The sequence below is a fragment of the Triticum urartu genome, chromosome 7, assembly GCF_003073215.2.
Source record: "Triticum urartu cultivar G1812 chromosome 7, Tu2.1, whole genome shotgun sequence".
NCBI classification, from domain to species: Eukaryota; Viridiplantae; Streptophyta; class Magnoliopsida; order Poales; family Poaceae; genus Triticum; species Triticum urartu.
In genome coordinates, this window is record NC_053028.1 from 664,930,848 (window position 1) to 664,952,900 (window position 22,053).

General features: G+C 44.7%; 3 protein-coding genes across 5 annotated transcripts; 1 reads left to right on the forward strand and 2 right to left on the reverse strand.

Moving 5' to 3' along the window:
- Positions 1 to 1,067: 1,067 nt before the first annotated feature.
- LOC125521704 (villin-3-like) lies at positions 1,068 to 11,684 on the forward strand. Of its 2 annotated transcripts, none has more exons than XM_048686761.1 (24): positions 1,068 to 1,308; positions 3,484 to 3,603; positions 3,917 to 4,016; positions 4,416 to 4,484; positions 4,578 to 4,820; positions 4,931 to 5,108; positions 5,186 to 5,318; positions 5,450 to 5,612; positions 5,959 to 6,106; positions 6,213 to 6,313; positions 6,452 to 6,607; positions 7,014 to 7,082; positions 7,169 to 7,237; positions 7,342 to 7,479; positions 7,601 to 7,729; positions 9,129 to 9,276; positions 9,402 to 9,412; positions 9,497 to 9,637; positions 9,724 to 9,852; positions 9,944 to 10,009; positions 10,388 to 10,712; positions 10,797 to 11,026; positions 11,116 to 11,296; positions 11,401 to 11,684. In XM_048686761.1, the coding sequence occupies exons 2-23, from the start codon at positions 3,548 to 3,550 to the stop codon at positions 11,227 to 11,229; spliced, it is 2,916 nt and encodes a 971-aa protein (XP_048542718.1). In that variant the 5' UTR covers positions 1,068 to 1,308; positions 3,484 to 3,547; the 3' UTR covers positions 11,230 to 11,296; positions 11,401 to 11,684. The 2 variants fall into 2 exon arrangements, with proteins under 2 accessions (XP_048542718.1, XP_048542719.1); XM_048686762.1 differs by having other exon boundaries at positions 5,962 to 6,106.
- A 560-nt stretch (positions 11,685 to 12,244) lies between these two features.
- On the reverse strand, positions 12,245 to 15,271 carry LOC125522693 (protein DETOXIFICATION 16-like). Of its 2 annotated transcripts, XM_048687732.1 has the most exons (7): positions 13,647 to 15,271; positions 13,489 to 13,575; positions 13,338 to 13,394; positions 13,006 to 13,244; positions 12,792 to 12,910; positions 12,612 to 12,698; positions 12,245 to 12,533 (listed from the first exon to the last, which is right to left on the reverse strand). In XM_048687732.1, the coding sequence occupies exons 1-7, from the start codon at positions 14,441 to 14,443 to the stop codon at positions 12,483 to 12,485; spliced, it is 1,437 nt and encodes a 478-aa protein (XP_048543689.1). In that variant the 5' UTR covers positions 14,444 to 15,271; the 3' UTR covers positions 12,245 to 12,482. The 2 variants fall into 2 exon arrangements, with proteins under 2 accessions (XP_048543689.1, XP_048543688.1); XM_048687731.1 differs by having other exon boundaries at positions 12,245 to 12,698.
- Positions 15,272 to 19,546: 4,275 nt separating this feature from the next.
- LOC125523527 (uncharacterized membrane protein YMR155W-like) lies at positions 19,547 to 21,527 on the reverse strand. The gene has a single exon (XM_048688553.1). It carries the CDS (start codon positions 21,484 to 21,486, stop codon positions 19,672 to 19,674), a length of 1,815 nt encoding a protein of 604 aa, XP_048544510.1. The 5' UTR covers positions 21,487 to 21,527; the 3' UTR covers positions 19,547 to 19,671.
- Between the last annotated feature and the right edge of the window lie 526 nt (positions 21,528 to 22,053).

Sequence of the window (22,053 nt, forward strand, 5' to 3'; positions counted from 1 at the left end):
TCTATGGAGTATTTAATGGACAGCTTTTCCATAACTAAAGAAACCACCGGTGCAGATTTGCTTTCCTTGGCAGGCCAACTTTGGTGGTGAGTAAACACTTTCCATAGATTGAAATTTTTCATAACTGGCTACCCTACACCCTGCCGGATGCGCTACAACTTTTCGCGCCCTACCTATACCTAGGCACAACGGATACCTATTTCTAAGGCGGCGTGTTCGTGTGCCAAATTATAACATGTCCCTAGCGGCGTAATACTTGAACTGCTATCGAAGTTGGACAACTTTTCGCGCCATTTTTTATACAAGTGTGAAGTAGCCCGGTGCACGTAATTGTGTGATACAATGATGTTGTTCTATGAGATGACGTAAATTCTTAACAGTTTTCCGGCGGCAAGCCCAAGCGTTCTTCATTTGTCGGTGGTCTTTCCATAAGTTCGATGTTGACGGTCATAAAATAAATAAATTTCTTTTCGCGCCAGAACTAACTAGCGGTATAACGGATAGCCGAGGACTGCAGTTAAATGACAACCATCACAATTTTACGCCATCAATGGTGAAGAGCGCGGAGATCAACGAATCGAAATATGCTTTTCCGATTAGAGAGATCAGTTATTATTTTTACGAACGAACGTGGTTCTTGTATCACTCATATCCGCCCAACCGCAAATTGCGCAAGTCATTTCATGGCGACCTTTGGTAGATCGCAGTACCAAACAAACAACAATGTGGCCTGAATTTGGTCTTGAGGACGGGCGGATTGGACATTATTAGACGTGATTTTAATCCCTAATCTTTGAGTAATACAAGAATTATTATTTTGCAAAAAGGAAAAAACTTTTGGACCAAATACACCACCCCGCCCTCCCCCTTTTCAAATTCCAGGCACCTGCCTAGTTTTGGCCCTTTCAACCCTAGCCCCGCCCCTTTCCTACCGGTGCTTCCTACACTGTCCGATCCATCATCTACGGCCAGGACAAGGTAAGGGCCGGCGCAGCTGCACCTTTGTCTTTTTGTCCCGCGGATATATGTAGCGCCGACCCCCCGAAGAATTCCGCCACCCACAGACTGCCTCCAGCCTGCACCTCCCTCCCGTCGCATCCCGTCTCGTCTCGTCGTCGTGCTCCTCCGCCCCCCATCCCTCCTCCTCCGCAGTCGGCCGCCGGCTCGCCTCCCAGTCTACCCGTGCAGCCGGCGCGTGGCACGGACGGGCTAGCCGGGTAAACCCGCGTCAGTTTCCCCCGTGCTAACTCCAGCCGGCAGGCGGCGGCGACAGCAACCGGCCGGCCGCGATTCGACCCCGACCCCAAGGTATGGACCGAAACGAATCCTCCCCGTGTCTCCTCGCTAATCGTCTTTGCTTCGACGGGAATCGGGAGTGCGACAGAGATTCGTTGGGGCCGAAGGTGCGACGGGCGGCTCGGGGCCGACGACGTGAGTTGCCGAGGATCGGATCTGGGGCGCCGGTATCAATTCGCCGAGGAACGGCCGGCCGTTTTGACCGTCCGTCGTCTGTCCAAGTTTTTCTAGGATTTTGGTTTCCGCTTCGTTTCTCCTCCGGTGCCCGTCGTGATCTGTCTGGCGGAGGCGGCGTTTGTAGCTAGAGTTTCCGTCGTTGTTTTTCTTTCCGTGAGTTGGATCTATGCAGCGGGAAGTCGATTCAGTTCTTGTCTGGAGACGTTGGCTCCAACCTGATTCATGGCGTCGGTGTCGTCGTCGAGTGTAAGCTGGGTGTCAGGCCTAGCAGAGAAACTGTTCCGTGAGTTGGATCTGTGTAGCAGCGGGAACTCGATTCAATTCTTGTCTGCCCTTTTTCTTTTCTTTTTGAGGGGTAATTCTTGTCTGCCTGAAGTTTTTTTTTTTGAGACAATCTTGTCTGCCTGAAGTGGCTGCATGAAGTCGATTTTTGTCTGCAACTGCTGTCTCGCTCCGGTCCTGACGGCGTCCGGTCCTGAATTCAGGCATACTGCAGAAAATCTAAGTACGAAGAGAATAAAAAAGTAAAGTCGTAGTAGTTTATCGTATTTGGGCCGGATACCACGACTCTCTGGCGCTGTGGGCCTGTGGCGATCCAAGAAAGAAAAGAGATCGATTTCCTTCCTGTGTCCCTCCCTCTCCGCTGGCCGACGCCGCCCGCTGCACCCACCGCCGTCACCCAAGTTGCCGCCGGTGTCCGCACCTCGCCCCGCCCCGCCCCGCCCTAGATTGCGTTCGTGTGTGCTCTCTCGTCGCCGTTGCCCATTGCGCCGCCGCTGTCATTCCCACTCCAAGCGGGCCATTCCCCTGCTCGCCGCGCATGGCTGCCTTCCGAACGCCCCGCCCAGATCCCGGCAGCCTCGGCGCCCGCGCATGCCAAATCACGGGTCACAGCGGCACTAGCACCCCAGCGCGGCGGCCCCCGTCCGCGCTCCGGCAGCCCAGATCCGATCGGCCGCCAAGCCTGCCCGCGCGGGTCACATATGACATATCATGGTGCTCCGTGAACAGGGGCTGGCGCAATGGATGCGAACCCAACCACCGTCCGTCCAGAGATGAGGCGACCGTCAGGAAGACTCCTCGTCCTCGCCATCCACTGCCTCGCGCTCTCCCACGCCACCGCCGCCACCGCTGCTCAGCCTCACCCTCGCTCTGCTCCGTGCCCTTGCTGCACAGGTTGGCTCCACAAGCTGAGAACTGAGAGACAATCAGAACAGACGAGCGATGCTGCTTTGGCAGGAAAACCAACACGTATTGTCTAGATTAATCACCCAGGCCTACACTAACATTTACCTAAGTTTGTATTTATTTACCGATTAGATAAATCTTAGTGTATGATGTGTGCTTTGACTTCGTACCATTTGGTTGATCAAATTTTGCCTCTGTTGTGGACTTGTGGATTCATCTTAAGGATGTTCAGAACCTAGAACCTCAAATTTTAGGCGCTAATGACTTGACAGCGAGTGGATTTTTAAACATGTCCATATACATGGTCCAGGTGTGCATACCTGCATCTCGTTTCCACCGGCGGGTGTGGGCGGTTTCAGATTGGGCGCAGCTTTATTGAATACCAGACATGTGTCCAGATCTTCTCTTTATTGTCTCAAGTTCAGTAAATTAGCTAGTGATTGGAAATCGATTAATTTAACTGGTCATCGCAAATCTTAGGTTTGTATTGCACTACATGCTCAATTGGATATGAGCAACTCTTGGTGTATACTCCAAGATGGTTGACATTGGATCTGTTTTGTAATAGCTAAACCTTCGACTGTATCGAAAATAAGTCTTCTGGACTGCTGCCGCTGTTATGGGCAAGCTCTCAAGGTTTTGGTATCATGCTGCTCTCAGTGAGCTGTTTGAGTAGGAAGCATTTTATGCTTTTGAGTTTTTGCTAGCTAAATATGTATGTGAAAAGTAATTTGTACTGTTTGTGAATATTCTTGTTCAAGATTATTTTAAAGCTTTCGCTGCTGCATATGGAATTTCTACTTATGAATTTTTTTATTGCAGTACACGCCTTCTCTTCTGTATCGAAGCAAAAGAGACTTTAGACTAGACAAAATCTAGGGGTACTATGGTGATCTCAATAAGGGAAGTGGATCCTGTCTTCAAAGGGGCAGGCCAAAAGGAGTATCCTTCAATTGCTAATTTGGTCACTGAATTACATAATAATTTTGACTTATTTTTCCTATATTGGTCTATGTCATATATTTTTATTTCTCATTACTGTTATGCGGTGCTGTTTTAAATTAATGATGTGTATTCAATAGGAAATTTGTAGTACACATAGGTCAGCTACACATTTGATGGCTGGAAGTCTTGAGAAAATATCACATTTAGTTAATACACTAGCGAGCATGATGCTGCAATTGGTATACAATTACATTGCTTTGTATAATATTTGTTAACTTATCCGTGGATAGTCATCCTTAACAACCCTTAGTGGACTGGAGATATGGCGAATCGAAAAGTTGCAGGCTGTTCCTGTTCCCAGGGAATCACATGGGAAATTTTTCACAGGAGATTCTTATATAATATTAAAGGTACTCTACCCTTTCTGTATTGTGTAGATGTGCCTAAGTTCTGTGATTAATTATGTAAGAGAAATTGGTCTAGAGATCTATATGTTTGTCAACAATGTAACTAATTTCATTCCTAAGATTGTATTTGATCTCAACCTCACTGAATATTGAATTATCCTGCCTCCTTTCTTACCATAATGAAGCAATCTTATACTGGATGCAGTTATTATTTTCTAACATGTTTGATTGTTTCACATCTTTTTTATGTGATGTAATAATGATGATGATAATATCGTCAGCGTATTGGAGATATGCCACCTCTTTAGGAATTAATTACTCTGTTTGTAATAGTAGTGAGAATGCAGTTGTTTGTATTGATTTGTCATATTGAGATTATTAATTACTTTATCATTGGAACAGACGTCCGCCCTCAAAAATGGTTCTTTTTGTCAAGAGATCCATTATTGGCTTGGGAAAGATACCAGTCAGGTTTGCTATTACATTTCAATCTCTCATGCTAGTTGCAGATATCCTAGTTAATGAAATGGCAAATTCACTTGTTTTAGTTTAATTAATAAATAGGATGAAGCTGGTATAGCTGCAATCAAGACTGTGGAACTGGATGCTGCTCTTGGTGGACGTGCTGTACAATACCGTGAAGTACAAGGAAACGAGACTGAAAGATTTCTTTCATACTTTAAACCTTGTATCATACCAGTGGAAGGTGGAGCTGCATCTGGTTTTAGGCAGGCTGTAGTCAATGAGCGGGAGTATGTGGCACGATTATTTGTCTGCAAAGGAAAACACACGGTCCAGGTTAAAGAGGTGAAAAAAAATCTGCTTCCCCTGTAAAAATTTCCTGCTTGTATTTTGTCACTGCCATTTTCTGTGATAGCTACCAAACTAACATGCCGTGTTGCTCTTCCCCATAACAGGTTCCTTTTGCACGGGCATCACTGAACCATGATGACATACTTATCTTGGATACTAAGTCAAAGATATTCCAATTCAATGGATTGAATTCGAGTATTCAAGAGAGGGCTAAAGCCCTGGAGGTTGTGCAATACCTCAAAGATGCTAACCATGAAGGAAAATGCGATGTGGCTATGGTTGGTAAGTTCATGTTTGAACAAAAGGTCTAAATTGGACAAAGTCCTTTTTTCCAGAATTATAATTTACTCTTTCAACAGATGATGGAAAGTTGATGGCAGACGCTGATGCTGGTGAGTTTTGGGGTCTCTTTGGTGGATTTGCTCCTCTGCCAAAAAGGACATTTTCTGAGCTCGATGGAAAAGATAATGATTTCCCTTCAAAGCTGCTCTGGTAATATATTACAGGAAACATATCATAGGGGATTTCAATTCTTTCTACAGTAAATGCACTCCTAAATCTGTGGTTAGGTTGCATATCTGTTTTCCCCTACTAATCAATATCATTTTTCTTTATATTTTCAGTGTAAATGAGGGCCAAACATTTCCCTTGGATTGTGAAGATCTAACAAGAGAGCTGCTAGATTCAACAAAATGCTACTTTCTGGACTGTGGATCTGAACTTTATGTCTGGATGGGTAGAGAAACAGTACTTGAAGATAGGAAACAAGCAGGACTGGCCGCTGAGGTAACATCTTCTTGTTTCTGCTCTCTGGACTGAATAATTTTTATGGTTGGTGATAATTTAGCAGCTTAGATTAATGGAGTGGCATATATGATTGAGAGTTTCTGGTTCAAAGGCGGTTTAATTGGTTTCCACAACTTAACTATCGTTAGGGGAAAAAATCCTACGACAGGTGGATCCCAGAGATATTAAGTTAGACACGGCATGCATCACTATGGTGATGAACCATATAATTGCTTATGGAAACGTGGCCACCTAAAGCTTTTGTTAGGCCCAGATTAATAATTTTATTTTTGCAGTGGCAAGTATTAACTTTTCCATGATGGTGCTCGTATTCTCACTTATGTAGGAGTTACTCCGTGAAGGAAATCGGCCAAGATCTCACATCATTCATCTCATGGAAGGATTTGAGACGGTTATATTCCGGTCGAAGTTCAGTAAATGGCCCAAGAAAGTTGAGACAGTTGTGTCAGTTGAAAGCAGAGGAAAAGTTGCAGGTTAGAATCGATATCATGGATTACTTTTTCTTATTAATCATGGATTATATATTTTTTATTTTTCTAACACTATTAAAATTATTGATATATAAATAATTTTTTGTAGCCCTTCTGAAGCGCCAAGGATTTAATGTTAGGGGTGTGGCAGAAGCTGCTCCTTTGAAGGAAGAGTCTCAAGCTCACATTGACTGCACAGGAAACTTACAGGTCAGTCCAATTTCCTTTCTTGCTAAATATTTGCAACAAGACCAATCACATACTTCGCAGTTATAGCTGCTGCATTATTGCTTGTTGAGCGGTGGTGAGAAAACACTTGTTGAACTGTTGTGGGAAAACACTTGTCAGGTTTGGCGTGTAAATGATTGTGAAAAGACGTTCCTTTCGTTCTACGAACAATGCAAGTTCTACAGTGGAGATTGCTATATCTTCCAATATAGCTACCGTGGTGGTGATGGCGAGAATTGTCTTATCGGTACTTGGTTTGGCCAGAAGAGTATTGAGGTAACTATTTAACATGTGCTATCTTTTGAGTGTAAGTTTCTGAGACAAAAGTAACGTATAAGATCATGAAAATGTACTAGATAGATTACTGGTTAATGGGAGTTAGTAAACTGCAAGTTCTCTTGCCTCCCCGGATTTGTTTCTCTCTGAGATTCATGACAGCAATCACTGCCTTCCTTTACAATTTGGATATTTTTTTCTTCATGCTGTACTAACATGTACTATATACAATATTTCAAGATGCCTTTGTGTTGTGGTAAGTGCGAATATATCGAGCATACCTTTTCTCTTATGGAGAAAAACTTTGGATTAATTAGAATATGAGTGGGCCACATTTCTAGACATACTTGAAAGCTCTCAAGCTCGAGAATAATTAACTAATCATGTGTTTTTTTTGTGACGACAGGAGGAGAGGAGTGCAGCCACTTCCCTTGCTCATGCGATGGTTGATTCACTAAAATTCCAGGCAGTTCTGGTAAAATAATCAACTTTGTCTGCGGCTGAAAAAATCGTAAAAGCATGCTTGATTATTTCAACCTAAAAAAGCTCTGGTTATCACAGGTTCGCCTTTATGAAGGAAAGGAGTCCATGGAGTTCTTTACTATATTTCAGAATTTGGTTATATTCAAGGTCTGCCTTTTACTAACTCTTCTGTTAAGCTTCACTGCCAAATGTATCATTTTACTCTGACAATATATGCACCCTTACATTGTGAAAAAATCTCAATAATGCAGGGTGGTGCTAGTACTGGATACAAAAAATATGTCTCAGAAAATGGCACTGAGGATGATACATATTCGGACAACGGTGTTGCACTTTTCCGGGTTCAAGGTTCAGGACCGGAAAATATGCAAGCGATTCAAGTTGACACGGTACATTCGGTTTCAGTCTATCTTCACTGGACATGGCATTGTGCTCATGATATTAAGTCCATTTTATCTTAGCTCCTATTTATGCCAGATGTTTTAAATTTGATATTGTACTTCTTACCAGGCAACACCATCGCTGAACTCTTCTTATTGTTACATACTACATGATGGAGACACACTATTTACTTGGGTTGGGAACCTAAGCTCCTCAATGGACCACGGGCTTGCCGAGAGGCAGCTAGATGTGCTCAAGGTATGACTACGATCATGTCGTGCAAATGTGTTTGATCATTCAAATGAGCTGCTATGCTGCCACATCACACTGACTGACTTAATATGATATTTAATTTATCTGTATGTGTTTCTATTTCCCAATCTTATCTAGTTTTCATTTTTATAAAATGTTATGGACACTTAGTCACTATAAGAACCTGAACCATGTTGTGGAGATGATTTATATTTTATTGCTTTCTGGTTAAAATTGACAATTCTGAACTTGCCACGACACCTCAGCCAAAAATAACCCCTTCCCGAAACTTTAGCCAAATCTGACCCTTTTAGGTCAGTGCTGGCCGCCCTGGCATTGAGGCAGCACAACCCTAGCACTACTTAGCACCATCGTCAATGGTGCTGATGAGGTGCCCATCCTCGCTGGTGACTTGGACGGTTGACCCTATGTGTATAAGTTCAGTGCCAGCGAGCATTCCTTATCCTACCCGACCTAAACGCCACGGGCCCTGGCCCTGACCCTGATCCTTGCAACATGTAAATGCTCCGTGCAGCTGTGGGTGGGCCACCCTTCCACTAATGTAGTCCCCGAGGCACAGCCGAGAGAATATCCAGTGGAAACCAAGTTTTGGTGGAAACATGTGAAAATCAATTGGAAAATATCATTCTGATGTTTCAAAAATTCTGTCAAATATACACTGTAACATGTTTCACAAACATTGTAACATTTCAAAATTAAATTAAATTTCACACGCGAGCTATGGAAAAACACAGCATCAATTTCAGTAATCTCCCATTTTTATACGTTTCACTTTTTTGGTTGCTGAACTATGTTTTTTCATAGCTCCCAAGTGAAATTAAATTTGAAACTGCTTGTGGAACGCACCTCTCCAACACACTGTGTCCCAGTTCTTTTGGTCGATTCTTCCAGAATCTTGAAGCCATATTTTTTGACAATCATAGCTATTTAGATCTTAACTTGCTAGGGTTGTCAAAAAGGTATGAGTTTAAGATTTGGGAGAATCTTAGGGGAGGTCCGATTCTCAAGATTCTGGGAGAATTGGGCAAAAGAACTGCGCCATGTATTCGTTCTGATGTTTCAAAACATTTGACCAACCATGGCACTGACCTACCCAACATCCTCGTCAGAGAACCTGGTGCCCTTTGCGGCATGTGAACGCACCGGTGAGTAGTGCTACCGCAGCGGTTGGGTTGCTGGCACTGACCGGAAGGGTCAGATTTACCTAAACTTTCTGGGAGGTTTTTTTTTTTGGCTGAAGTTTTGTGGCAAGATTATAATTAGAGCACATCTTCTATACCATAGTTTATTTAGCTGTAACACATCCAATTGCTGTGCACGGCTGGCATCAAACATATATCATGTATGTCATAACACTGACCCTTTCCATTCTGCTCATCCACAGCCAAATCTCCAGTCAAGATTGCTCAAGGAAGGATCAGAATCTGATCAATTTTGGAAGTTACTTGGAAGCAAGTGTGAGTACCCAAGGCAGAAGATTGCGAGAGATCAAGAAAGTGACTCTCGTTTGTTCTCTTGTACCTTTTCAAAAGGTAAAAAAAGTTCATAACATTTCTCGTATCCATTCATTTCTCTTAGACGGTTATCGACGTACTGTACTTACTCGTTTTCTCCTTTTGAATTAATATTTTCTGTGGCATACATTGGGGTAATGAAGGGGTGCTTAAGGTGAGCAATTCTAAAGTTTATACTTATTATTATGAAGATAAGAAAACATGATGAGAAATTAATGGTGGTCTGCTGATGTTGCAGGCTAGAGAGGTATTCAATTTTACACAAGATGATATGATGACAGAGGACATATATATTTTGGACTGTCATTCATGTCTCTTTATATGGGTTGGACAACATGTGGACACAAATATACGAGCACGTGCTTTGAGCATTGGAGAGGTATGTGAGAATATCATGGTTTCTCAGTGTATATAGAAAGTTTGTTTTAGTTTACGCTGGATTCACGAAGCTTCCATTTCCGCCAGAAATTTATTGAACTTGACATTCTAATGGAAAACTTGTCACAAGAAATGCCACTTTATGTTATCACTGAAGGAAGTGAGCCCCAATTTTTCACAAGGTTCTTCTTCACTTGGGACTCTGCAAAATCAGCTGTAAGCATTTTTCCTTGTGGGTTCATATGTTTTTTCTATCGTGTAAACTTCAGAAGCTAACCTCATGTGTTTTGTCTTATAAATGACTCAGATGCATGGTAACTCATTTGAACGGAGGCTGTCTATAGTGAAGAATGGAGTAAAACCAATAAGAGATGTAAGACTTCTGTAGCTTTTGATTTCCTTTTGAATCTCCTAAATTTTCTCTCTGTATATTTCTCCCAAGTTATTGCAGCACTCTTCATTGGAACATTAGTAATAGGAATGTTTGTATATTGGTGGTACTCATTAGTCATGACTAACTGAAATAACCTCGTGATGCCATTGGCTGATTGTCTATGTTTTTGCTAGTAGTATATTTTAAGCCAATACCACATAGATGCCAGGATAAAAATGCTACTACCATCAGACGTAAATTTTGAGCATTTGTTGAACACTGTATCATGTATGAACATATGAGATGCCCAAATGGCATTACCAGGTGGCATATGCATTCCTTCTCATAAAGCTGAACTTTTGGTTATGTAATTGGCAGAAGACTAAAAGAAGACCGACATCATCATCACACACTGGAAGATGCATTGTACCTGATAAACCTCACAGGAGAACTACGTCTTCCAGTCCTGACCATGTAAGAGTTAGAGGAAGGTCGCCATCATTCACTGCATTGGCTGCCAACTTTGAGAACCCAAATGCCCGAAATCTGTCAACTCCACCTGTTGCTACAAAGCCGTCTCCAAGGACGACTCCAAGGACTTCCCCTGAACCTGTGAAGTCACACCAGAGGTGTGAATCAATCGCTGCAATCTCCGCTTTGTTCGAGCAGCCTAGGCGAAATCTGATACCGAAGTCAAGGAAAGGTATGCTAGCATTCTCGGCAAGCAATACATTTTACTACCTTGCAAACATCTTATCTGCTATGAACTTATCATTGTCCAAAGCAGGTCGTGCTGTAAACAAACACCAACCTGAAGCAAGCAAACCTGAACCAGAGGCAAATGCCAAGGAGACCACCCCTGCTGTGGAGGATGGGCAGACTGTAACTCCAGCGAAACAGGAAGATGCAAAGGAGGGTCAACCGGAAGGCGTGGAAGGGCTTCCTGAGTACCCTTATGATCGCCTGAGGACATCTTCCACCGATCCTGCCACAGCCATTGATCAAGCCAGGCGCGAGGTATCCTACTGTTCTCATGACGCCCATATCATCTACGCCTCCTCCATACCTGACAGTCTAATTAACACGGCTGCATTGGCACCTTGCAGATGTACCTGTCTTCGGCGGAGTTCAGGGAGAAATTCGGGATGACGAAGGAGGCTTTTGCCAAGCTGCCAAAGTGGAAGCAGACTAGGCTCAAGATCACGCTCCAGCTGTTCTAAAACCTTCTGCTGTGTGACAGGCTGTTGTATCTGCGTAGTGAATGAACGGCAGCGAGATGTTTCAAAGGTAAATCTCATTCGCCACAGGCACATCAGGATCTGCAAATGTTATATCTGCTTGCAATCAATCATTTCCCCTTTTGAAACCTGACATTTGCGGTGCTTTTTTAGGTGAACTAGCAGGTGTTCTGCTGATGCATGAATTGGAGATAGAAAGGAATAGTTACAGGCTTGTATCATTTTTTCGAGCTGGAGGGTGTCCTGAGGACAGTAGCGTTACAAATATATATATATATATATATATATATATATATGATGTAAGTTAGGCAATGAATGAACCGGGAGAAGGAGCCCTTCTGTCAGAAAACTTGGGCGGTGGAAAAATGGTGTACCAAGAGTGTTATGTAAAACGTTGGCTGTTGTCTTATACTTCCAAGTTTGTTGTCTAAAGTGCTCATTCCCTGTGCAATTTTGTGATCGAACTTACAATCCCTATTCTTTCGGAAATGTCTGACCTAAATGTTTTAGACATGGGAAAACAAATGTTTTTCATGACAATTTATATTGGCGCGAGGATGACAAATTTAGTATACAAGCACGGCAATTTTCTGCCAAAAAAATGAGCCGAGGCAGATTTGTCATGCCCGTGAACTAAACTTGTCATCCTCGAAGACCACAAATTGCGATGAAAAACGTTCGATTTGCCATGCCTAAAAATCTGACGTTAGCTAGATATTCGGGTCCTTTTGATTGACCTCTTTCTAGGGGTTGTTAACTTATTGGCAACTCTATTTCTGAGGAGCAGCTGCTCAAATTTACTTCTCAGAAGGTTATCCTCCCTCTCACCTGCTCCCTCTCCTTCCCCTGCCTCCCTTCTCCGAATATTTCCTCCCTGTATCAGCTACTTCATTCAGATTCAGAGATATACTAGTGCTATCAGCGGCAACTTCCTGTGTTCCTTACAGTGACATTGTGTGATTCCTCAACAAAATACGCTCTACATCTCCAACTATGCTAAATGCAAAGTATATATTAAGCATATATTCCGCATGACAGAAATAGTCAATAGGAAATAAACAATTTCTTACAAAATTATTAACAATCTCACTCTCTCAAAAAACAGGAGAAAAATAATTGACAATATCAAGTGATGCTGGTGACACTATAATCTTAGCCCACAATATTCACATTTTCTACCCACTCCTCGAAGCAAATTGGCCTGTCTATACACATAACAATCAGCCGAAGGATCTTCATGCAAACGGAAGAGAAGTTCCTAACACCATGTCTTTTGCCTTAGTTGACTGAAACCAAATAAAGAGGGGTCACGCATTGCTGTCCAAAGAAAATTCTATGGTGCTGCGCAAATTGCAAGCTATTACCCCATTCTCCCAGTTTATAGAAAGTACGATCCACACGAGCAACACAAGCTTGATGAGGCTGCCGCAGACGATGCCGAGCCAAAGCCCCTATTGGTTCGGAGCCACAACAATTTCGTTCTTTCAGGCATATTCATGTAGTTTCCCGGCACAATGTTAAGTTCATTCTGACATAGTACGTACCATCCCGTTCAAATGCAGGACGAATGCAAGCAACACGGCCAAGGGGATGCCCGCCAAGTAGAACGCGGCGAGGTTGACACGTGCGCCGATCTTCTGCTCACCACATCCATAGAGCACACCTGTTTGTGATGTTCAGACAAAGATCATGTCACTATGTGTCTATGTTTGATATTGTTGTAAATCTGTGACAATGTGGGGAATTTCATCTATGTACCTGAAAGAGATGTGTGGATTCCATCTATGAAGAAAGATATGGCCAGGACAGGGATCATCCTGGCAATGTATGTGACGACTTCCTCCTCGTTGCTGTACATGTAACCCCAGGATTTGCGTAGCAAAATCATGGTGATGGAGATCACGGAGCCTGCAAGCAGGGCCATGCACACGGCCACTCTGGTTGCCAGTCTCGCTGCCTGAGGCCTGCCGGCGCCGAGTTCGTTGGAAACGCGCGTGCTGTATTGCAAATGAAGGAAAAAGCAGAGACAGACACCCATCAGCATATACATATGCAGCACTAAGCATTTTTGTTTGAAAGTTTCACTGCACCTTACGGCTGCGCAGAGACCCGATGGCACCATGAACATGAGAGCGCCGGTATTAAGACTGCACAATTCAGTAATGCAATACTCAGAGAAGTAGGGGAAGGCAAAAAAATTGGTGAATTGTGGATTATAAAAAGGTCTCTTGGTTTGATCACCATATCGATAATACTGAGGTTTCAAGCTTAGGATTAGGCAGCAGGCCAGAGAGCAGCACAAGCAGCTCAAACGACCACCATTCCAAGCTGCACATTAAGAAGAATTAGGTATGCTAGCATCCAACGATTAAGAAGAATTATTGAGGGTTTTGTCTCACCAAACCATCATGGCCGAGGGGACGGCGAGCTCGGCGAACTGGCGAAGCTCCTTGAAGGCCTCCATGGAGAACCCAGTCCACGTCCTCTTGCAGGCGCCGGACAGCCTCGTGTACAGGGACAACATGGCCAGGTTCGTGGAGTAGGAGACGGCGGTGGCCAGCGCCGCGCCTTTGCTGCCCATGCCCGCCTTATACACCAGCGCCCAGCAAACAAGGATGTGGCTGAGCGAGGTGACGGCGGAGCTGACCATGACCGGCACGACGATGCTCTGCGTCTGCAAGAACCGGATGTGGCACACGAGGGGGACGTACGGGACGAGGGCCGGGATGAGCCACCGCGCGTAGGCGCCGGCCTCGGCGGCGATGGTCGGGTCCTGGCCGAGGAGCAGGAGGATCCGGGCGGTGCTGGCCCAGACGAGGGCGACGGGGACGCAGGCGAGCGCCAGCACCAGCATCGCCCGCTGCTTGTAGACGCCGAGGAGGCCGTACCGCCGCGCGCCGAACGCCTGCCCGCACAGAGTGTCCAGCGCGCTCGCCATGCCCACCAGCAAGCTGAAGCCGGTCACGTTGGCGAGGGACGTGGCGAGCGAGGCGCCGGCGAGGGGCAGCTCGCCGAGGTGGCCCACGAACATCACCGACACCAGCTGCAGCGCGCACCGGAGGATGCCGCTCGCCACCAGCGGCCCGGCCAGCTGCAGCAGTCGCTTCGCCTCCGCCGCCGCCGCCGCATGCTCGTCCCGCTCCGCGGGTCCGAGCAGCGGCTGCTCGTCCACGCCCGGCTTCTGCATGCTTGTCATCTTTACGGTTTACTGCCTTCAGCTGAGAGCTGGGTGCTGGAGTAATAAGATTGTGAGGAACAGAGGAAGCAGGGTACTGCAACAGAATCTGTGGAAGCTGCGTAGCAAATGATACATTTGTAGTGATTTTCTACAGTCGCTGCCAAGCACTAGACGCTGGTGCGGTGATTGAGACTGCGAGTAAACCAAACAGAAACCTACTGTACAATGTGAAATATAACTTTCCCGCCAAAAACAATGATAACGTGGAATGCAACTTGGTAGCCACTTTGGCTTTGGGCCGCATTAACTAATTAAAGCAACTCATAGATTAACAGGGTGTGGTGGGTGTTCTTACTAGGATGTTTCCAAAAGCAAGCTCATGGTGTCATATAGTAGTATCATTTTTTTTGGCGGGCAAAGTTGTATCTTGTATTTCATATTCAGGATTGCTGACCACATGGTGTATGTGGTGAGCAATCTTAAAACAAATATTGTCGGTTGCTATTTGGGTTATTCGCGCTAACCAGATGGAGCGCACATCAGGTGTGTAGCACCAGGCAATTCCCATTGCAAGCCTCGATAGTCTACCAACCACGACCCATCAAATATCACACACCATGAAGCCAAGGAGTCTTCTTCTTCGGTGGTAGGCCCTGTGTTGAGTAGGCAAAAAATTTCTGGAACCCTATGCAAGCTCTAAAATAAATAAGACCTACCTCCGAGTGGTAAATCTATAAATATGTGTCAACACACAAAAACAAATATTACCAATGACTCGTTATGCGGGAAGATCTGATTTCTACAACCCTCTGAATTGTCGGTGGTGGATTGTAAGTGTTGAATGGAGAACGGAATGTAGTCGGACTAATGAACTTGTGTCATTCATTGATCATCAGATTGGCATTTATACAAGGCTCCTTAGCTTCAAACTATAGTGTGTTGGATGCCTTGTGATCTTTGCTTTTGAGCTATAGAAATTGTTTTATCTAGCTCGGTGTTATGTCTGTTATCTTTGGTTTATAAGACTATTTTTGATCTCTCTTGACTTTATCAATTTAAAGTCGGGCACTGCTATCGCTTAAAAAAGGCACACCACCTTTCCAATTCATCAACTAGAATCAAGTGGCTGCACGGAAAATCCATCATGCGAGGCACGGAGCATTAAATTAGAATAAACCAAACCTAATCGTATCTCCAAGCATTCGTTGTGTCTGGGTACTCTACCCCCAAATGTCTTCGGAGATCTCAATTCCAGTTGCTCAATAATTGATCATATCCATGCTTGCAGTTCGCATGTCTTTATGGTAGTAGTATTTAGTTAATTGCTTCTGGCTAGCTTGGTTATAGCTGTCAATGGCCCCTAGATAATTCCTTCCAACGTGCAGCTCGAGCGTAAGATACCCATTTGACTACTTCTGACACAGGAATTTTGACACGGAATGCATATACAGGTCCCATGTAATCCTACCCAAAAAATGGATTAAGCCACATAAGTTTCTTGCACACACAATTGCAACTTCACTTGATAGGACATTCGCAGGGGCATGTAATTGCGTGGGCACTCACTTGCCAAGCTCTGCCGTCCGCTCGATTTGCCTTGCGAAAGCGTGGTAACTTTGACCTCGGGGAAGGAAGTTGTCTGAAAACATATTCTCGATAACTTGTGTGTAAATAGTGTGGTAATATATGGACCACAAGCGTGGTAATTCACGCACAAACACCACAGTAACTTTATTCTAAAGAAAGTTGTTGAAAACGTACCACATAACTCATGTATAAATAACATGATAATATACGCACATCCAAGCTGATAATTTACTTAGCTCATGCCTGGTATTTATTTGTAGAAAAAAAAGGTTGTCAGAATATATCAAAATCGTATCTAGTTTCGTAGGCCTCACAGAGATGGAGTTTTTATGTGAAAACAATTTTTTGATGGATTGACGGTTTGAGCTATAAAATATTTTAAAGTTTCAAAATATGGAGAATTTAGAATGACATCAACTTTTCCCCCTCTAATGCATGCACACATGTACATGTGAAGAGAAGATTGGAGGAACTATTTTTGTGCTCGGTAATTTATGTGTAAATAGCATAATAATTTATGCACAACCCACATGATAACTTGTGTAGCACGCGCGTGGTAACTTTTTACCTGAAGAAAAAGTCGTGGAAGCATACCAACATGGGATTTCGTTTCGATGATCTCGTCGCGATGAATTTTTTACATGGAAATGGATTTTCAATCAGAGCGATGATTTGAGCTACCAAACATTTTGAATTTTGATTTTCGAAAGAATCTTTGATGACATCAGCTCATCAAATTTGTCTTACATGCATGCACTTACTTTTGGAGGTACACATACATGCATTGCTTTTCCTTGGACCACGGCAGCCACATTAAGAAAAAGGAAAGGAGGAGCTCACGAACACATCGAGGGAATCTGAAAATCGTTCGGATTTGTTGCTTATAAACATAAATTTTGGTAGTTATCACACTCCTTACACATATTATAGGACTATACTTTTCAGTTTTCACCATCAGTAGAAGTTTTTTGACTTAATGCAACACTTCTCTAAATCAGAAGATGTACTATATTTAAACTTTTAAACATTATTATATTGCAATATATTTTTGGGCTTGGCGTGCTTGTCAAAGTTCTAATCAATTCTCTTGGATTATGTTTGATTTTTTATGGAGAGAAAATACAACAGTTATAATAATGATTCTTATGTGATACAAATATAATAAACAAAAATTAAGAAAACTTAATGCCTTCTAAGTGTATGTACTTTCAATAAGAATTTCAATCAGAAAAATAATAAATGGTGAAGATATTGCCCGCTCATGACACGGTCTAAGCTAATTATGACTAAGTTCATGATTAAATGTTGTATCTCACAGCTCACGGTGATAGTCGGGGATCTTTTTTTTTTCTGAAGGGGTGATCTAGAGCTAAGCAATAAACTTGCTAGCAGCCATCAAATCTGAATAATAATGTAGCTTAGCCGCGGTCTGGATTTAAATACATGTGCCATGTGAAGACACTAGCCAGCCACACACTTGCCAGCTGAATAGAAAAGGTACATTTTGTGGGTGAATAAAAATGTTCTACCTATAACTTACGCTAATATCTGACTGATAAATTTATATGTGTATCATCACGTAGCTGTCATACTTGATGTGTTTCATCGTTTGCTCATCGGACAAGACACCATCGTACAACTACAGAAACTCCTACAAAATGAAGTCGTCTCGTCGTGCCGCCAATCAAGATTAGGCACATCACATTCCCAAGTCAACGAGAATCAAGTGGCTGGACATACATAAAATACATCATGTAAGGCACGGAGCATTAAACTATGATAAACCAAACATATAATCATACCTCCCAAGCGCTCGTTCTACCTCAGTATTCTATCCCCAATATCGTTGGAAATCTCAGTTCCTGTTTGCTCAATAATTGATGGTATCCATGCTCTTGCAGTTTAATCACACGGTTGTAGTATTATTTAGGCCAGTACTCGTCGAGCATAAGAAACTTATTTGACTATTTGGAACATTGAAATTTTGACACAACAGGATATATCCCACGTAATGCCATCATGACCTTTGTTTTTCGGGTTCCACTTCAGTACATCCCTCTTAATTGAATCAATGGTGAAGAAAAACATACCCTTCACATAAGAGGGTATAATCACTGTTGTCAACAAGTCCGTCAACTTTCCACCGTGTCTGATGTGCGTTCTGGTTGGTTGTCTCATAATGCTGCTCGATGTAGAGAACACATAACATGGAGACTAGATGATGCGCTGTGCGTTGCAACGGAATCAGTTGCAATATATTTCGAGAAATTTGATTGTATGAAAAATGAATATTCGAATTGATATTATATGAACTAAAAAAGTACATATTAGATATAGTATTTGATTTTGTATAGCTGAGTATTTGATTTTGTATAGCTCAAAATAATTATTAAATATAAGAATATAATGAAAACTTCTCAAATGCATGTAGTGCACCTTTGATGATGTGACATGTGTGGTGAGGTGGAATTTTTGCTTGGGATCAATCAATAATATATTTTTCACATGTGGTTGCCCTTTCATGATATGACACGTGTGCATGTTAAGATATTAGAAATACACCTCATATAGAAATAGTGAGGATTAAGTAAATAGTATATAGGATTCACCAGGAAACTACATGCCTACCCATACATGTGCATCTGCATCTCTCGGTCAAGGTTGAGCACAAGGCTAAGTGGCGGTGTGGAAGCTAACACCATCGATGCAACCTCCAAAGAAACCATATCCGACAGTGGTGCAGGTGCCGAGGAGACGGCAACTGCAAGCAACAACAAGCACCAGAGCCCTCTTGCACTCAGGATCATGGTTTTCACTTTCAGTGAGATTTCAGCGAAATTCACTGAATTTCAGTAGACACTGAAATATTATGTTTCAGCCAAAATATTTCAGCAATTTCAGTACAACACAAGAATTCAAATATTTTTCAATATATTTTTTCAAATTTTCAAATTTTCAATTGAATTCAAGTGAATATTTCGGTCATTTGGCTGAAATGCAAACTGAAATAACTGAAATTTAGTGAATTTCAGTGATTTTGATTGGTGAAATTTTGCTGAAACTGAAATTGAAAACCATGCGCGGGATACCTCAAGCTAGGGATGACATGTTTCTTAGCTATAAAACCTAAAAATAATAAAAAATATTTTTATGGCAAACAAACGAATAACAATTTTGCTATGTCTCAGTCGACCTAGACTTCGTTATGTCTCAGTCAATAGTATCTTTCTTTGATTTTGCATGGAGATTCGTGCAAAAATGCTTTTCATTTTTTCTTTTTTCTTTTTACATACTATACCACTTTACTTAGACTTGGTGACCTAGCCACACCCAACGTATAAATGTTTTGAGCGCTTCGTAGAAGTTGTGGAAAAAAATCAATGCGCCAAGAAAAGATATTTGAAATCATTTTGGAGTGCTGTCACACCCCATCCCGTGCACCGATCTTCATGATGATCCTGTCACGATCTTTGCTAGAATTATTTGCAGTCACATGCATGCCTGGTCGTACCATACTAAGAAGAGTCTTTGCCGTGGAAAGTTGGAAACCGTATTACCACATTAATTTGACAGAGAGTAACATCAGAAACAGTACAGGTTCATCCACATCTTCTCTAAACTAAGTACTATTGTTTTAATCGAACGAAATTAGTTAGTTATCACTTGAACTCGTCATTGTTGACCTCCTGCAGTTTCTTGTTCTTCCCCTGCTTCTTTGCCTCGTCCTCCTCTGTAACGACGGTGCCCTCCACCGTCTCCCCTCCTTGATAATCGGCGGCTGCGACGACGGGCGCCACCTTGAACTTGGCATAGATGTCACCCTTGTAGAAGTTTCTGGTCCTCCACACGAGCACGAGCGAGACGAGCGCGCCGGCGAGCGTGACCCCCGTGATGATGAGGAACGCGTGCTTGAAGCACATCACCCCCTTGCAGATCTTGTCGCCGACGGCGGCGGCGTGCCCGCCGTGCTGCCTGGCGGCCTCGGCGTCGTACATGCGGCCGGCGATGCGCACGTTGAGCACGTAGGCGCCGATGGGACTGGCTGCGGAGCCGAAGTTGAAGAGCGTGGAGTAGTACTTGAGGCCGAAGACCTCGGAGATGATGGAGAAGAGCAGCGGCCACTGCGCGCCGAAGCAGAAACCAAGTATCACCGACGCGGCGTAGAGGGACTGCGGCACGCCGAAGGCGATCAGGAGGTGGCCGACGCAGGAGAAGAGGAGCACGGCCGTGAGTGCCAGCGGCCGCGGGAACCTGTACCGGGCAACGAAGAACTCAGACATGTAGCCGGCGCCAACTCGGCCGGCGTAGTTCCAGATGCTGATGAGGGAGACGAAGGTGTTGATGCTCTTGTGCGGGTAGCCCAGCGACTGGCCGATCTGCGCCATGTTGTCGATGGCCGTGAGCGTGCCGCCGATGCCGAACACCGACACGACGAAGAGCACCAGCATCTCCACGCTCACCAGCGCCTGCATGATGGTGTAGTCCTCCCCCAGCGCCGGCGGCTTGAACATGTTGGTGAGGCAGCCCTTCATACCACACGACGGCTCGTCGTCCTCTTTCTTCGTGCTTGCTGCAGCTGGTTCCTCGACGGCGATGGCCGGCGGCTGCTGGAGAGACTCCTCGAGCTGGGAGACGGCGGCGTACTCCTCCTTGATGACGACGCCGAGGGGGAGGAAGAGGATGAGGAGGAGCACGGTGGCGCCGACGGCGTAGGCGGCGTGGGAGAAGCTGGGCACCTGCTTCTGCACCACGATCATGACGAGGAGGTAGGTGGCGAGCGCGATGGAGATGTAGAGGAAGCAGAAGAAGGGCTTGCTGTTGGGCTCGTCGCCCTCGGCGCGTCGCCGGTAGGGCAGGACGCGGATGGTGTGGACGAAGAAGATGTAGACGGCGGCGGGGAGCCATGCGATGAGGAGGACGAGGGACTTGGCGTCGTCGCCGTAGATGGCGAGGTAGAGCTGCGTGTAGATGGCGCCGCTGAGGCCGACGAAGCCCTTGAGCAGGCCGATGACGATGCCGCGGCTCTCGGGGAAGTTCTTGACGCAGGCGACGAGCGCGCCGGTGTTGGAGAAGGTGAGCGCGTTGGCGCCGACGCACATGTAGATGCACATGAGCCAGACGGGCGGCGCCGCCGTGCGCTCAGTCAGCGCTAGGTACACCATGAGGTACCCCGCCAAATTCATGCCGGCGCCGATGAGGAGCACGGCCCAGGTGGGCGCCACCTGCTGCACCAGGCCGGAGACGACGCCGACGTTGGTGCCCAGGTCCTTGAAGAAGCCGAGCGTGTTGAGCGTCTGCTGGTTGTACCCCAGCACGGACCGGAGCTCCTTGGAGTAGAGCGCGAAGATGTAGGTCGACCCGGACGCCGCCATCACCACCATGGACGCGAACACCACGTACCACCGGCTGCGCAGCACCCGCCCCACGAACGCCGGGGTGCACATCACTGCCGCAGCCCCCTCGCCGCCGGCCATTTCTGAGAATTGGTGATAGAAAGATAGGTACAACACCAAGTGTGAGCTCTGCTACTTATAGCGACGTGACGACTAGTGTGTACCAGTTGACTAGTATTCTTGCCATGGCATGATGGTAAGCAGTTCATGGACCGAGAGAGACAGCTATGACCAATGGGGCAACCAAAAGATTTGGAGAAATGACAAGTACACGCAAGGTGTAGCTGGTATAGTGGACTTTCGGTCAAGTTGCCGAGATTTGATTGGATGCTACTGCATCTGGTGTTCACCGGCAAGCTCAAGAGAGGGTATTTTACCATGTCCATATGGGCAGCATTGTGTGAGGATTAGTGGCGGCTAAGGTGTGTGGATGTGGACTAAATCCAGCACCGCCGGCACAGCATGGAGTTGACCAAAGACTATTTGGCCTATACCCCGTTGCTTTCAGTTGGCCAACTTTTTCTTCCGTCCCTCCCTGCGTTTTGGAATTAACCATGTGAAACGGCCTGCCTAAGACAAATTCAAGGTGACCAACATAAAATAAATGCTACTTTAGTTATGGTTGAAATTTGACATTGACTACCAAAG

What these genes read in the sequence shown, in the direction of transcription:
- LOC125521704 (XM_048686761.1), top strand. Translation starts at nt 3,548, where the DNA reads ATGGTGATCTCAATAAGGGAAGTGGATCCTGTCTTCAAAGGGGCAGGC. An exon ending in GGCAGCTAGATGTGCTCAAG is followed by an intron (nt 7,730 to 9,128) that starts GTATGACTACGA and finishes GCTCATCCACAG; the next exon opens with CCAAATCTCCAGTCAAGATT. An exon ending in GAGTAAAACCAATAAGAGAT is followed by an intron (nt 10,010 to 10,387) that starts GTAAGACTTCTG and finishes TGTAATTGGCAG; the next exon opens with AAGACTAAAAGAAGACCGAC.
- LOC125522693 (XM_048687731.1), bottom strand. Translation starts at nt 14,443, where the DNA reads ATGACAAGCATGCAGAAGCCGGGCGTGGACGAGCAGCCGCTGCTCGGA. An exon ending in CCCTCGGCCATGATGGTTTG is followed by an intron (nt 13,576 to 13,646) that starts GTGAGACAAAAC and finishes CTTAATGTGCAG; the next exon opens with CTTGGAATGGTGGTCGTTTG. An exon ending in GGTCTCTGCGCAGCCGTAAG is followed by an intron (nt 13,245 to 13,337) that starts GTGCAGTGAAAC and finishes TTTGCAATACAG; the next exon opens with CACGCGCGTTTCCAACGAAC.
- LOC125523527 (XM_048688553.1), bottom strand. Translation starts at nt 21,486, where the DNA reads ATGGCCGGCGGCGAGGGGGCTGCGGCAGTGATGTGCACCCCGGCGTTC.